At 41.8% G+C, this 14,938-nt stretch overlaps 1 protein-coding gene across 7 annotated transcripts in view; it reads left to right on the plus strand.

Moving 5' to 3' along the window:
- The window catches only part of LOC112659204 (uncharacterized protein C6orf201 homolog), a 31,356-nt gene that overhangs the window by 2,299 nt on the left and 14,119 nt on the right, over positions 1-14,938 (plus strand). For all 7 annotated transcript variants that reach the window (XR_003136272.3, XR_003136274.3, XR_003136275.3 and 4 more), the window contains exon 2: positions 6,992-7,190. Coding sequence is in view for 1 of the 7 variants with exons in the window: in XM_025445726.3 (XP_025301511.3) it covers positions 6,992-7,190 (199 nt within the window). In the remaining 6 variants the exon portion in view is untranslated. The remainder of the gene's footprint in view (positions 1-6,991; positions 7,191-14,938) is intronic.

Here is a 14,938-nt window from a genome sequence, read left to right on the forward strand (position 1 = left end):
TGCCTGCCTCTAGGGGTGGCAGCTTTCCAAAGCCGGCCTCTTCTTTCCTGGGGAATTGGTGGGTTCCCCTGCTGCAGGTGTCTCAGTCACTCACCCCCTGCTGATATGTCTCCTCCTCCACCCCCACCCCTGCCCCAGCTTCTGTCGGCTGCGCCCCCGATGTATTTCAGTGAAGATTGCTTCACCGGTGGACGGAAGCCCTCTTGACATCCTACTCAAGATGACTCAAGGCTAACCCCTTTCCAGGGGATCAGCACAGAGCTTGTAGAAAACCTGGCCCCCTGTCCTTCATACCTTCACCCACTTGGCAAAAGCATAACTGGCTCTCAGCACTGACCTTTGCCTCTGTGGCCACAGGCAGCTGTGGTCCTAGCCACTTATCTTGTGCTTCCTGAGCTGTGTCCCCAAAAATGATATGTTGAAGTCTTAACCTCCCAGTATCCCAGGATGTGGATTTCTTTGGAAATAGGGTCTTGAGAGACATGCGGATGTGATTAAGGTAAGGTCAGACTGGAGCGCGGTGCGTTCCTAATCTGACATGACTGGTCCTTGTAAGAGGGGGAAGGTGGCCACATGCCAGCAGAGGGAACGATTGCACTGATGCGGCTCTAAGTCAGGATAACACCAGGGATTGCCGGCAGGTACTAAAACCTAGGAAGAGGCAATGAGGAATTCTCTCCTGGAGGTTTCAAAGGGAACATGGGCCTGATGACACCTTGGCTTTGGAGTTCCAGCCTCTAGAACTGGGAGAGAATACATTTGTTGTTGTTGTTGTTGTTATAAGCCACCCAGATTGTGACACTGGTATGGCAGTCCTAGGAAAGGAATACATCGGGTGTTAGGGAACACAGCCCAGCTCCCCCGGGTAGTTCTCTTATTTATTTGTTTGTTCGTTTATCATTTTTTAAAAATTTAAATTCAAGTTAGGGGCAGCCTGGGTGGCTCAGTGGTTTAGCGCCGCCTTCGGCCCACGGCGTGATCCTGGAGACCCTGGATGAGTCCCACATCAGGCTCCCTGCATGGAGCCTGCTTCTCCCTCTGCCTGTGTCTCTGCCTCTCTCTCTCTCTCTCTCTCTCTCTCTCTCTCTCTCAATCTCTGTGTCTCTGATGAATAAATAAAATCTTTAAAAAAATAGCAAATTCAAATTAGTTGACATACAGTGTTGTATGAGTTTCAGGAGCAGAATTTAGTGATTCGTCACTTACATATAACACCCAGTGCTCATCCCAACAAGTGTCCTCCTTAATGCCCATCACCCAGTTACCCCATCCCCCCCACTCTCCTCCCATCCAACAACCCTCAGTTTGTTCTCTTAAGTATAGAATCTCTTATGCTTTACCTCCCTGTTTTTTTTTTAAAGATTTTATTTATTTATTTTATAGAGACTGAGAGTGAACAAGTGAGCAGGGGGTAGAAGGGGAGGGACAAGGACAAGTAGACTCTGCACTGAGCGGGGAGCCCATCACAAGGCTGGATTCCAGGACCCTGAGATCATGACCTGAGCTGAAATCAAGTCGGGCACTCAACTGACTGAGCCACCCAGGCGCCCCTCCCACTCTGTTTTTATTTTATGTTTCCTTCCCTTCCCCTGTGTTCGTCTGTTTTGTTTCTTAAATTCCACATATAAGTGAAATCATGTGCTGTCTGTCTTTCTCCGACCGACTTATTTTGCTTAGCATAATGCCCTCTAGCCATCCACGTTGTTGCAAATGGCAAGACTTCATTCTTTTTCCATATATATACATATATATATACACACATACCACAGCTTCTTTATCCGTGTTGATAGTGCTGCTGTAAACATTAGGGTGCATGTGCTCCTTCAAATCAGCATTTTTGTATCCTTTGGGCAAGTTACAATTGCTGGGTCTTAGGGTAGCTCTATTTTTAACCTCTTGAGGAACCGTTGTACTGTTTTCCACAGTGGCTGCACCAGTTTGCGTCCCCATCAACAGTGTAAGAGGGTTCCCCTTTCCAAACATCCCCACCAATATCTGGTGTTTCCTGAGTTGTTAATTTAAGCCATTCTGACTGGTGTGAGATGGTATCTCAATGTGGTTTTGATTTGTATTTCCCTGGTGACAAGTGATGTGGAGCATTTTTCCCGTGTCTGTTGGCCATGTGTAGGTCTTCTTTGGAGAAATATCTGTTTGTGTCTTCTGCCCATTTCTCGGCTGGATTTTTTGGGTTTTTTTGGGGGTATTGGTTTTGATACATTCATTGTAGATTCTGATTACTAGCCTTGATCTGCTATGTCATTTGCAAATATCTCCTCCCATTCTGTAGCTGCCTTTTAGTTTTATTGATTGTTTCCTTCACTGTGTAAAAGCTCTTCATCTTGATGAAGTCCCAGTAGTTTATTTTTGCCTTTGTTTTTCTTGCCTTTGGAGACATGTCTAAAGAAGTTGCTGTGGCCAAGGTCAAAGAGGTTACTGCCTGTGTTCTCCTCTAGGATTTTGCTGGATTCCTATCTCACATTTAGGTCTTTTATCCATTTTGAATTTATTTTTGTGTCTGGTTTAAGAAAGTGGTCCAGTTTGGTCTTTTATCCATTTTGAATTTATTTTTGTGTCTGGTGTAAGAAAGTGGTCCAGTTCATTCTTTTGCATGTTGCTGTCCAGCTTCCCAACACCATTTGTTGAAGAGACTTTTTCTATTGGATATTCTTTCCTGCTTTGTTGAAGGTTAGTTGACCATAGAATCGTGGGTCCTGGGTAGTTCTATTAAAGTACCTTCAGTCGCCAGCGGGAGGAGAGATTCTACATTATACAGCATTACAACTCAGTCTAAAGAAATCTCACCATGCCTTAAAGAATGTTTAGCTTTTTCTTAAATAGATAGGTATGTTGCGTGTAGGTGGGTAACTGCCACCTACTGGATTTTTCTCAGACTGTATGGCCTTAGGACAAAACTGAAACAACAGAATAGCTCACATTTTGACGTCCCATTATCTACGCATGACTTTCAACTTAGCAATTCCACTTCTAGTTAGTGTCCTCTAGAAATTCTCACACCTGTGCCTCAGATGCAGAAAGGAGTGTGTGCACTGAACCATTGTTTATAACCGTGACAAACTGTAAAGAGCCTCTTGTCATTCAACAGCAGAATGACTAAATAAACAGATACACCCATATTGCGAAATACTATAAAAAAGGAAGGTGACGTTCAAATATTTACAAAACGCACTTTAGAATATTAATAAATAAGCAAAATAAGAAACAAAATTCTAAACAAAATAAGAAACAGTGATTCAATTTATACCCCAAAAGCCCCCAAACCTATACACCTGTACATACAAACATGTATGTACCTGCAGAGGGAAGAGTTCTGGAAGGAGACACATCGCATTCAGGCCGGCATCTACCTCTGGAGAAAGAGGAATGAAGACTTTCCCTTTGACTGTGTGCACTACTTTTCCATTGTCTGGTTTTATTTATTCCAATGGAAATCTTCTCATGTATCTTTGTAATTAAAACGCAGTTTTACCATTGAAAATGCATCCAGTGTTCATGTGAGGTTGGAGAAGCGGGTTGATTTACCATCAACCGGTGGTATTCCGATGATATGTTGATTTCAGTCTTGTTGCCTTAGCATCCATTGTAGACACTAATAGGTATCGATGCACCTTCAGCCACTGGTGGTGTCCCTGCCAGGGAAAAGCGCTGCTCGAGATCACTGAGGTCCCTTTGTCTCAGAGGTGCTGGGCCGTAGGGATTCTTGGCCGTGGTTGGAAAGCTGTTGAAAGTGCATGATCTAGACGAGGTGAATGGTATTGGGAGGTAGAAATGTTTCCTCAGAGTCCCATGTGTGCGCCTTGGAAGACCTGGGCCTAGAGCAGAATCCGGTCACTGAGGGGTCACTGAGGGGACATTAGCCTCTGCGACCCTGAATTCTTCACTAAAAGGCTGTTTCGTTTCCAGAACACCATTTTCAGTGATGGCCCTGAAGGTGCATCTGGAAGAGGTGACCCTGTTTCTCACCCGATCATCCGTCAGATTACGAATTCAATAATGGATTCCAGGGTCTCACTGCTATATGTCTAAAGCCTTCTATCTGGTAGAAATTTCACCTGACCTTAAAAATAAGTTTTATTTCTCCTCGTGCCCCCCATCTGCACCTGCAGGGAAGCTTGGCCTGCAGTAGACTATATTTGTTACCCAGGGCCATCAGAAAAAGAAAGAAAAAAAGAGCTGAAGATTTAGAGTTAGAAACCACAGGGTGGTTTTTTTTTTCTTGAATTTTAAATAATAGGACGTTAAATCATGCGAACAACATAAAATGAGAAATGAGGATCCATTATACCATATGCATTTAGATCTACCGTGCTCAGATAACTGCCCCCCAAACATCGCAAGCCTATGGGAGAGGCCGCCTTCCTCCTCCCAGCCCCGGTACCAGCACAGCGGTGTAAGGAGCTATCCTGAGATGGCTTTAGTATCGGTTTTGTGACATTGAATACATTCTCCAAACGAGTTCTTTCAATGACTGGCACCAAACCAAAAAAGTAGACAATGGGAGGAAGTTTAAAGCTTTGGTATGTTGTTTTTCATGCTTAAGAAGATACCTCTCTTGGTTAATTCATGGCTTCCCTGCCCCTGTCCCCCAGGTACATTTGGGAGGTTGCTTAATTGGATGCAGAGAGAAGCAGGGCAGACAGGAAGAGTGATTTCCACGGAGTAAGGGGACTCAGAGGAGAGACCAGCGGGGGCAACTCTAGAAGCAGTGTGTGTGTACGGTTCACACGCCAGCCGGCCACTGATGGCCACCAAATCCATGACTTCCCATGTGCACATTAAAGAAGACCATTAGAAGGTGCAAAAGCAACAAATAATTTTAAAATCTGAAGTTGTCAGTTACCTATTTTTACTGCCTCTGGTACAAACACACACACATACACACACACACACACACACACTGGCTTGTGGACTTGGCTCAGGTACTTGTGTACTTGATCTACGCTGATTTGTAACGTGATTACTAATTCATCCGCCAATTCTTCTGTCCATCCATCCACCCATCTAACATGTATTGCATTCTATACATTAAAATATGAAATACAGGAGCACCTGGGTGGCTCAGTTGGTTAAGCGTTGACCTTTGGCTCAGGTCATGATCCCAGGGTCCCAGGATCGAATCCTACATCTGGCTCAGTAGAGAGCCTGCCTCTCCCTCTCCCTCTGCAGACTCATGCTCTCTCTCTTTCACTTACTCTCTCTCTCTCTAATAAATAAAATCTTAAAAAAAATAAAAATAAGAAATACAAAAACCATCCAAGCAGCCCACAGTCCAAAATTTAGGTAAATTTTAGGTAATTTTAAGTAAAATTTCACTTATGAATTTATATTCAATATAATTATACTTCCAATAATTTCTTTTTTAAAAAAGTTTTATTTAAGTCATCTAATCGCTACACCCAACATGGGGCTCAGACTTACAACCCTGAGATCAAGAGTCACATGCCCTTCTTCTGACTGAGTCACCCAGGAGCCCCTACTTCTAATAATTTTTTGAGGGATCCCTATAGTTTTTGTGCTTTCGTTCAAAACCGGGAACTTGCTTATATTTTCAAAGGAAGCCATCAGTAAGACCTAGTTAAATATTCAAAGTGAATTCTGAGTTTTTATCTCATTTTGGTGCCCAGTACTAAATCCTGGAGAATATGAGAATTTGTGGTATTTTTCAAATGTTCTTCTCTCTTTCTGGTATCCCTGTTTGCTTACAGAAAGGATTTGAGGCAGTTTACAATACCAACATATGTGTATACAAGACAATAAAGAACAATTCATTCAAGATGAAAAAAATATTTTTAGCTGGATGTCATCAAATACTGAATTGGATTAATTAATTCAGTTTAATATTGACTTTGCAATTCTGACAATCAAAGCAAACCATATGCTACCCCTATTATGCCAGTGCCTGTGAGAGCTTCTGGGGGCCCAGCTGTGGGATCCTGAGCTAATACACTGCTTCTAAGAGCAGTACGAGGAAGCTGGCTGCGCCAGGCCTGAGACCCCTGGGCTGCAGCCCCAGATTCCAGCCCTGGTCACTTGGAAGGATTTTCAGGCCTCTAAGGATCAATCTATTAGTCATTACATCATCTAGTGAGATAGCCGAGCTATGGCCCCTTGGGTCACTTTTTGGTTCTTTGTGGTCTGAAGCCAATTAGCCTGCGTGGGAGGGACCATCAGTGTTTCAGTCTGAGAAACAAGGGAGGCTGGATGGGTTCTGGTCTAAGTTCTACGCAGGGTCCCCCTGAATCACTGGGGCTCAGCCCTCATCCTGTATTAGGTCAATGACCGTGCTCTTAGTTTCTACTGCTCCCAGATGGATTGCAGAGCCACGCGTAGTGTAGCCTGCACACTGGCTTTTGGTTCTTAAACCGTTACCAGCTGGCAGAGAGAGAAGAAGCTTACACTTCAGTGTAAATCAGCTACGTCACCAAATCCACCATGTAGTTCTACTGACTCCCTTTCTTTCCCTCCCTCCTTCCCTCTCTTCCTTCCGTCTGGTACCAGGACTATTTTGATGGAGGAAGCAGTATATTGAATTACATTCTGGCACAAGCTCCCGGTGCCGTTGAGATGAGCGATTTGGTCAGAGGCCAAATGAGGTCCATGTGAAGCAGTGGATGTGATGTCAATGCAGAGTCTGGCTAATATCTCTGAAGATAAAAGTAATTGTAGAGCAAATTGCCATTAATTTGAGAATCAGGCACAAATTGCTTAAATAGCTTTCAGTATTTATGGTGGTGGCAGCACATTGGTTCGTTTGTTCGTTCACTCATTCATTTGCTGTGCGTCTGTTAGGTGTCCAGGACCAGGCTAGGGCCTAAGTGTTGCTCAGCAATATTTTTGTGGTGAAGGAATCATAGAGCTCAATAGCAATTACGAGGTGGCATAGATATTCTTTCTCAAATCAGGGCCATGTTACTCTTGCTATGCAAAGATGGAAAGGCACACCGAATCGCACTAATGTTTATTCCCTTACCAGGTCAGAATCCTGAATTCTCTGGCTTAGAAAGGATCTTAGCACGACATCAACTTCCAAAAGAGATTAATGCGACCCCAAAGCCAAGTAGCATACCCCTGTGGAGAAGAAAATCCATCAACAATGCAAATCGTGGGTGGAAGAAATGCCATTTATGGAAAAAAAAAATGGAGGAGCCTCCAATGTCAACCATAGTTGTCAGGTAGGTGTCTAATTTTTGTCTGCCACCAACATATTGAGAAATATACAGGGTGACCAGACACCCCCTTTATGCCTTAGCTAAAACAATGACTTCGTGTCCTTTTTGAGGTATATGGTAAGCATGAAGACAAGTCTTGCTATGTAGAAGAGCACATAAGCCCCATCTTCACACACCCAGGTGTCTGGAGGAGCCCTCAGTGAGAGAAAACCCAGGGAGACAGGGACAGGTGTGAGCAGAGATCTAACAAGGCTGGAATGGGATTCTTGGAGGGACCCACTCATGGAGCTGTGGCACTTTCATGCTGCATGAGTCAGGAAGCACCAGCTCGCCCCAGCACGACCTGGGGCCTAGGACACAATAACATAAATAATAGAAACTTGGCTTTCTGTGTAGTCGACTGATAGAGATGGGAGCCGTTTCATGGTCTTGGAAAGAGGGGTGATGCATCAGATCTGAAACCTCCCTGGCCCGTAGGGGAGCAAGAGTGGAAGCAGAAGAGGAATGGTGGGCCTCAGACCAGGTGGTAACAGTGGGGTCGTGGAATTGCTTGGGTTCTGACACTAAAAGTTATAAGCTTTGGGAGCAGCTGGGTGGCTCAGTTGGTTAAGCATCTGGCTACTGATTTTGACTGGAGTCATGATCTCGGGGTTCTGAGATCAAGCCCCGTTTTGGGCTGTGCACTGAACTGGCTGTGGAACCTGCTTAGGATTCTCTCTCTCTCTCTCTTTCTCTCTGTCCCTCCCCCTTCATGTGCACATGCTCCCTCTTAAACAAACAAAACCCCCAACAAGTTACAAACTTCAGTTCCTTGGCAAATTATCTCTGTTGGTCTGCTTCTTTCCCTAATTATGCCAGACAAATGATGTTTCCATATTTGTTTCTTTAGTATCCCTGCATGTGTTGCTGTACCTTATCTAATAAAGAATTTCTACTTAGCACTTATGAGGTAACAGACACAGGGAGGGATTTCCAGCTCATGACTTTGCCTGTACTGGAAGCTCCCCCTGGGGTCATTGTTCTATGGAAATAATTTCCTTGTTTACTTGCCCCCCCCCCCACCCCCTGTATCCTCAGTGGCATACCCTGGCAATTTGGCTTAAAATCCATATTCAAAGAAGCCAAAGATACGTTATAAAATAATTCTCACTGTGGTATTTTCTTCTTGGACAATGCAAGGCATGACATTTGTATCCAGATTAAGGGTATAAATTATTTTAAGTAATGATTCCTGATGACTTGAGTTAAGATTATTTGACCACACTTTGGAGGGCTATAAAAAAAACAAAAGAAGAAAAAGCAATTTCACAATCATGGAAAGTGTATACACCTCAGTTTCAGGCCATAAATGTCTTGACATGAACTAACATATTTTAATTTACAACCTACTTTGTTTGGCTTCTGAAAAGATAGCCAGAGATTGTTAAAACATAAAACATGACATATTTATTCACATTTTCTTCCACAAACATTCATTTGGTATCCTTTAGAGCTAAGACTGGTAAAAGTAGGCGTCCTTTACTTGTTCTTACCGTCAGGGGAAAATAATTCAGTATTTTGTTGGCTATTGGCTTTTGCAGGTTACTTCTATCAGTTTGAAGAAGTCCATAACCATTGCTGGTTTGCTTAGTTTTCATCATAATGGACACTGAGTTTTGCCAAATGATTCCTCTATATCCATCAAGTTGATCAAATTAATTTTTTCCACTAATATGGTGAATTGTGTTGTTTTTAAAAATATTTTTAAAATATTGTTGTTTTAAAAATATTTTTATCAGTATCAATTCTACCTACATTTAGGTAGAATGTACCTAACACAAACTTTTCTATTTTTCCCGTGTTTTTTAGAGTGCAGTTCAGTGGCATTAAGTACACGCACGTTGTTGTGTAAACCATCACCACCATCCATCTCCAGAATTTTCCATCTTCCCAGACTGAAACTCTGTCTCCATTGAACACTAACCCCCTGTTCCCTCTTCCTCTGGCCCCTGGCAAACACTATTTTACTTTCTGTCTCTACGGCTTTGCCTAATCTAGACACCTAAAATGAGTAAAACCATACGGTACTTGTCCTTTCGTGTCTGGCTTATTTCACTGAGCGTGTTTTCAAGGTTCACCCACATCGTAGCCTGTGACAAAAGTTCCTTCCTTCTAAAGGCTGCATGAAAAAATTTAAAAAAAAAACAAAAAACAGATAATTAAAAAAAAAAAAAAAAAAAGGGATCCCTGGGTGGCGCAGCAGTTTGGTGCCTGCCTTTGGCCCAGGGCGCGATCCTGGAGACCCAGGATCGAGTCCCACATCAGGCTCCCGGTGCATGGAGCCTGCTTCTCCCTCTGCCTGTGTCTCTGCCTCTCTCTCTCTCTGTGACTATCATAAATAAATAAAAATTAAAAAAAGACAGATAATTAAAAAAAAATAAAGGCTGCATGCTGTTCCACTGTCTGTCTATAACACATTTTGTTTCACCCAAACAAAAATCTCCATTTACTGAAAAGATCATCCTTTCCCTATTGAATGGTCTTGGTACCCTCGTCAAATCATTTCACCATTGGCAACAACAACGTTTGATCGTGTACGCCAACTTTTATTCTGAATTCTCTATTCCATTGTTTATAGGTCTGCCCTTATGCCATACGGCACATCGTGTAGATATATATACATATAAATATTATTATTATATATCATATGGTATTGCTATTTATTGGAGGCCTAATATTTGGCATGTAAATGCTTATAACTGTTCTATCTTCTTGCTGTATTGACCCTTTTACCATTATGTCTTTATCTCTTGTAGGACCTTTTTAGTCTCCTTTGTCTGATATTAGCATAGGCATCCTTGTTCTTTTTTGCTATTTGCAAGGATTATTTTTTTCATCCTTTCATTTCTAACCCACATATGTCCCTAAATCTAAAGTGAGACTCTTGTGGGCATTATATAATTGAATTCTGACTGGTTTTATCATCCGTTCTTTCAGTCTATGGTTTTTGGAGTTTAATCCATTTACATTTGAAGTAATTACTAGTAGGGAAGTACTTATTTGGCCATGTTGTTTTATGTTTTACATATTTTTTTTGTCCCTCATTTCCTGCATTACTGCTTCACTTTGTGCTTATTTGATTTCTTGTACCGACACATTTTGGTTCTCTTTTCATTTCTTTTTGTGTATCTTCTAGGGGTTTTGTGTGTGTGTGTGTGTCTGTGTGTGTGTGTTGTGTGTGTGTGGTTACCATGGGGATTACATATAACATCCTATAGTTATAAAAATCTAGATTACAGATTATATCACAGATTATTAACTATATATGTTATTTTCAAAAAATATTTTATCTATTTATTTGAGAGAAAGAGAGAGGGAGTGTGCAGGAGCAGGCAGGAGAAGAAGCAGACTCCCCATTGAGCAGGGAGCCCAACATGGGGCTCGATCCCAGGACCCAGGATCATGCCTGAGCCAAAGGCAGACACTTAACTGACTGAGCCACTCAGGCACCCCTATATATTTTTTATATCTGTATCTATAATCTATAACAAGTATCTTAAATTATTACCAACTTAATTGTAATGGCTGCTCCGACCCTCCATTTAGTTACTGATGTCACAAATTACTTTTATATATTACACACCCATTAACATAGATTTATAATTACATCTCAGGTATTTGTCTTCTAAATCCTAGATAAAATAAAAAGTGGAGTTGCAAACCAAAATTACAAAAATACTGCTTTTATATATGTGTATGTATTTACCTTCACCGGAGAACTTTATACTTTCAAGTGGCTTTGGGTTACTAGTATCCTTTCATTTCAACTTGGACACCATTTAGTATTTCTTTTGGGGAGCAGATACTGGTAATGAACATCCCCAGTTTTTGTATAGGAATGTCTTAAATTTTGCCCTCATCTTTGACAGGTAGTTTTGCCAGATGTAGAGCTATCATTTGATAATTGTTGGTTTGGTTTGGTTTTCCAGTATTTTAATATATCATCCTAACTGCCTTCTGGACTGCAAGGTTTTTGGTGAGAAATCTGCTAATCATTGTACTGGAGATGACTTTATGTGATGAATTGCTTTTCTCTTGCTGCTTTCAAGATTCACTTTTTGTCTTTGCCAGATCTGTTTATGTGTCTCACTGTAGGTCTCTTTGTGTTTATCCTACTGATGGTTCATTGAACTTCTTGGATTTGTATATCCACATCTTTCCTCAAATTTAGCCATTCTTTTTTTTTTTTTTTTCTCCAAATAATCACCCTGTCCCTTTCTCTCCTCCTCCCACCTCACTACCCTTTCTCTGCCGAGAACTCCCCTTGTGATTACATTGGTCGGCTTGATGGAGTCTGTCCCGTAAGTCTTTTAGGCTCTATTCACTTTTCTTCATTTTTCCTTCTTTTTGCTCTTCAAACTTGATCATTTCAAATGACCTCTTTTTAAGTTTGCTGATTTTTCTTCCACTTGTTTGAAGCTGCTATTGAATGCTCTAGCAAATTTCTCCATTTAGTTATTGTCATTTTCAGCTCCAAAATTTGTTTGGTTTAAGAAAAATAAAAATTGCATCTCTTTGTTGACACTCTTATTTTCTTCACATACTGTTTCCCTGATGTTCTTTAGCTCTTTGTTCATGTTTATCTTTAGCTCTTTTGAGGTATTTGACATTTGTTTTAAAGTTCTTGTCTAGTAGATCTGATGCCTTTTTAAAAAAATTGTTTCTGAACATTTTCCTCCTTTGAATGGGCCATGTTTTTGTTCCCTTGCATACCTTATGACCCTTTGTTGAAAATTGGACATTTTTGCAAAAACAAGCCCCTTTTAAGATAATGAGTGGGCCTGTGACTCTTCAGATCAGCCTGGGCCCTCTCATGTCTTTCTGGTCATGCTTTCTGTCTAGGTCTGTGTGTTTGTTTGTTTGTTTTTCTTTTTTAATTTTCCCTCGGCTGCTCTTAAATGTCTTAATTTCCTGAAGAGTCTCTGGCTTCTTCTCAGTGCCTTAAGTGTTCTATTGGATTCCTGTGTTTGTTTGTTTGTTTTTTGAAATGTTTTATATTTATTTATTTGAGAGTGTGAGAAAGACAGTGCATAAGGGGGGATTGGGTCAGAGGGAGCAGCAGACTTCCTTCTGAGTGGGAAGCCTGATGTGGGGTTTGATCCTGGGATTCTGGTATCATAACCTGAGCTAAGTCAGCCTCTTAACAGGCTGAGCCTCCCAGGTGCCCCTGGATTCCTGTTTGATGATCTCCTTCCCTGCATCCATAGGTCTGCAGTCAGCTTATACTTTTCATGTGTTTCATTGTGTGCCACTGCCTCTCATGGTTTCTTGTCTCACATCCAAATTATGTCAACATTTCCCTTCTGAGCTGTGAGTCAGGCGGGACAGCAAACAGTTCCTCAGGCAGCCCAGACAGGCCAGAAGGCTGCAAGCAAGTTCCACTCTGCTCCTTCTATCCCATGGGAGGGAGCCAGGAATTAGGCAAATTTCTTCCAACCACACCATGTAGGGTAGTGAGTGGTACAAGGACAAGTAAGAACATCACATGATTTCCTCTAATTTTCAATGTGATTTTTCTTTGTTGGACATTCACTTGTTTGCCATAGCTCTTTAGTTTCTGTAGTTGTTTATTTGATGTTTCTGTGGAGAAATGAGGCCCTAGGACTTCCTAGTTCACCATCTTGTGGATTTCATGGTATATTCATCTTTGCCCAGTGTTTTCTTGTTTTTCACATTAATTTTTGTAGATTTATCTTCCAAGTTTATTGACTCCTTCCTTTGTTGCCGAGTCTGCTATTGAGACCCTGCAGAGAATTATTTTTAATTTCAGATTTTCTGTTCTACATTTTGTATTTGGTACTTCTTTTGTAGTTTGTGTTTCTGTGAAGAACCATATCATTTTAATCATTTCAAGTGTGCTTTACCTTGTGGAACACTCATAAAAATACACTTTTAAAGTCCTCATATGACAATCCCATCCAGATCATCTCAGGATTGGCATGTTTTTTTTTTTTTTTTCTTGGCATGTGTTTTTATTTCACCCCAGTGTTCACATTTTCGTGGGTTTTGCATGTCAAGTCATTTCAGATTGTACCACGGACAATGTGAACATTGGGTTGCATGGATCCAGGGTCCTGCTGACATTATCTGGAGAATATTGTTTTTGTGTGCCCTGTTACAGTTGTCTGGAGAATGTTGCTGTTTCTGTTTTTATCAAGTAATCAACCTGCTAAAGGTTCAAACTACATACACCATCTGGAGCTTGTTTGGGTGGTGGTTAAAATATCAGTTCAGGGCAGCCCGGGTGGCTCAGCAGTTTGGTGCCGCCTTCGGCCCAGGGCGTGATCCTGGAGATCTGGGATCGAGTCCCACGTCGGGCTCCCTGCATGGAGCCTGCTTCTCCCTCTGCCTGTGTCTCTGCCTCTGTGTGTGTGTGTGTCTCATGAATAAATAAAATCTTAAAAAAAAAAATACCAGTTCAGTTTTCGAAGATTTTACTCTGTTGTTTGTCGGTCTTATGAACCTGAGACCCGCGTGTGTTCATTCAGGGTTAGGGAACATCTCTCTCTCTCTCTCTGCTCTGGGGTTGTCCTTATTCTCTATCCCCCTTTTCCTGGTCAGAAAGATGTTTTTATCTCAAGTTTTATTTGGCCCTCTGCACTGTGGCCACCACAGCCCTGCTTAATAGGGGTCTCCCTTTGAGGTGGAAGTCACACCTTCAGGAGAGCCCAGCAACTGTTTCTGCATTTCCCACAATCTGAGACACTCCTCCCTGTGCAGTTGCTTCTCTGTTTTGATGCCCTACCACAATCGATCTGCTTTCAATTTCGGCAGTTTGCAAGCAGTGCCCAGAGCTTTTAGCTGAAATGAATGGGAGGGTAGGCAATGGCTGGCTCAGGGTAACATACAGGAACTGGAACTCTCTGCCAAAACTTGCTGGGAGTTGGACTCTGCCAAGCTACTTAAATCCCTGTGCCCCTACATCCCTACTTGTACAAAGGTAGTAGCGACAGTACCTACCTCATTTTCAATTTCTGGCATTGCTTTTTGAGGATAAAATGGGATGATGGCCATTGAATGCTAGTAACAAACAGTAAGTGCTCAGTAAACATTCATGGCTACTACTATTCATATATTTTCTGTAAGACTAAAAATTTGGATTACAGTTACTAGGAGTGAAAAAATGAAGACCTAAAAAGTAATAGGTTCAGTGGGTTGGCTACCTGGACGCTGATGCTTGAAGGAAAAGATTGAAAAGGAAAGAGCGTATCTAGAAGAGCAAAATATTCCATGCCAGTTTGGTAGCCACTGGAATTACACCCTTGTCTTTGTCAATTAACATATATGGCACTAATCAAAACAGAAAATTGTGAAGACAGTTAAGGCAGCTTGCAGGCATGCCTTTTAGAACATACCACATTAAACAAGAATGACTATGTAGGTGTAGGGGCGCCGGGGTGGCTCAGTCAATTAAGTGTCTGCCTTCAGCTCAGGTCATGATCTCAGGGTCCTGGGATCGAGTCTTGAGTCAGGCTCCTTGTTCAGTGGGGAGCCTGCTTCTTCCTCTCCCTCTGCCCCTGCCTCCTGCTTGTGCTCTCTCTCAAATAAATAAATAAAGTCTATTTTTTTAAAAAAGGAATGAAGACTATGTGATAAATAAGTATATAATAACTGATCCAGAACACTGCTTTTATTTCCAGGGAAATAACCCAATTTTCCCTTCAAGCCCTTTTATTAAATTATGGGGGGAAATGAAACAAAGATTCTTTTAT

Source organism: Canis lupus, chromosome 35, assembly GCF_003254725.2.
Source record: "Canis lupus dingo isolate Sandy chromosome 35, ASM325472v2, whole genome shotgun sequence".
NCBI classification, from domain to species: domain Eukaryota; kingdom Metazoa; phylum Chordata; class Mammalia; order Carnivora; family Canidae; genus Canis; species Canis lupus.